The sequence below is a fragment of the Numida meleagris genome, unplaced genomic scaffold, assembly GCF_002078875.1.
Source record: "Numida meleagris isolate 19003 breed g44 Domestic line unplaced genomic scaffold, NumMel1.0 unplaced_Scaffold536, whole genome shotgun sequence".
In the NCBI taxonomy this organism is placed as follows: Eukaryota; Metazoa; Chordata; class Aves; order Galliformes; family Numididae; genus Numida; species Numida meleagris.
The window spans coordinates 125-1884 of NW_018364752.1; the positions used below are offsets into that span (position 1 = coordinate 125).

General features: G+C 57.6%; 1 protein-coding gene across 1 annotated transcript in view; it reads right to left on the bottom strand.

The window, feature by feature from the left end:
- Positions 1–305: 305 nt before the first annotated feature.
- LOC110391833 (dynamin-2-like) overlaps positions 306–1760 on the bottom strand; it is a 14760-nt gene continuing 13305 nt past the window's right edge. The window contains exons 5-6 of the mRNA XM_021383782.1: positions 932–1135; positions 306–451 (exon numbers count right to left, since the gene is read on the bottom strand). Of these exons, the coding sequence (XP_021239457.1) occupies positions 321–451; positions 932–1135 (335 nt within the window). The 3' untranslated portion in view covers positions 306–320. The remainder of the gene's footprint in view (positions 452–931; positions 1136–1760) is intronic.

The window sequence follows — 1760 nt, forward strand, 5'->3', positions numbered from 1 at the left end:
GCATGGGTTGGGAGGGGTCCTTAAAGATCACAGAACCATTGCATGGGTTGGGAAGGTCCTTGAAAGTCATGGAACCGTGGGATGGTTGGGTTGGAAGGGTCCTTAAAGATCACAGAAATATGGAATGGTTGGGTTGGAAAGGTCCTTAAAGGCCATGGAACCACGGGATGGGTTGGAAAGAACCTTCAAGATCGCAGAACCATGGAATCATAGAATGGTTGGGCTACAGCAATCATTAACAGAACCATGCAATGGTTGGGTTGGGCTGGAAGGGTCCTTAAAGATCATAAAGCCATCGAATATTTGGGTGGAAAGGGTCCTTAAAGATCACAGAACGGCGCGCTCCCCGTACCTCTGCGCAGCGGCAGCAGCTTGTTCTCCAGCACGTCCCGGGCGTCGGTGCCCTCGTCCATCAGGTCCAGTTTGGTGATCACACCGATGGTCCGCAGGCCTGCAGCGCCCGCAAACGAGCAATTAGACAGCACCAAACCAGTCCAGAGCTGGGCCCCAAACCAGTCCAAAACTGGGCCCCAAACCAGCCCAAAAACTGGGCCCCAAACCAGCCCAGAGCTGGGCCCCAAACCAGCCCAAAAACTGGGCCCCAAACCAGCCCAAAAACTGGGCCCCAAACCAGCCCAAAAACTGGGCCCCAAACCAGCCCNACTGGGCCCAAACTGGGCAATACTGACCCCAAACTGGGGCAAACAGAGCAAATCTGGTCCAAAACTGGGTCAAATTGGGCAAAACTCGACCTAAACTGAAACAAATCTGGGCCTAGATTAGGCCCAGACTGGACCAAACCGGGCCTAAACCCGAGGACAAAGTCAGGCAAAACTGGGGACAAACTGGGCCCAATCTGGGCCCAAACTGGGCGAAACTGGGCCGAAATGGGCCAACCCCGTGTCGGGGTCCCGCGGGCCGGGTCGCTCACCCTGCGGATCCACCTCCTTGGCCATCTTGAGCGCGTCCGAGTTGGCCAGGTCCATGTTGGCGGGGGTGACGGCCAGGATGAGGCTGCTCTCGCGGCCGATGAACTGCAGGATCATGTCGCGGATCTGGTACTCGATGTCCTGTGGCTGGTCACCCACCGGCACCTTGGTGATCCCGGGCAGGTCGATCAGCGTCAGGTTCAGCACTGCGGGCACCAGGAGGCGTCAGGAACGGGGAGAGGGGCACGCTGCCCCACAGCAGCCCCCCTTTCCCTTCACGACCCCCACAGCAGCCCCCGTTTCCCCTTTCAGGACCTTCCATTTCCCTTCAGGATCCCCCGTTTCCCTTCAGGACCCCCAGAGCAGCCCCCCTTTCCCCCTTCAGGACCTTCCATTTCCCTTCAGGATCCCCCATTTCCCTTCAGGATCCCCAGAGCAGCCCCCATTTCCCCCTTCAGGATCCCCTCATTTCCCTTCAGGACCTTCCATTTCCCTTCAGGATCAGGACCCCCAAAGGCAGCCCCCATTTCCCTTCAGGACCCCCCTTTTCCTTTCAGGATCCCCTATTCCCCATTAGGACCCCCAGAAGAATCCCTATTTCCCTTTAGGACCCCCACAGCAGCCCCCATTTCCCCCTTCAGGACCTTCCATTTCCCTTCAGGATCCCCCATTTCCCTTCAGGACCTTCCATTTCCCTTTAGGATCCCCCATTTCCCTTCAGGACTCCCAAAGCAGCCCCCATTTCCCCCTTCAGGATCCCCTGTTTCCTTTCAGGACCCCCAAAGCAGCCCCCATTTCCCTTCAGGACCCCCCCATTTCCCTTTAATACCC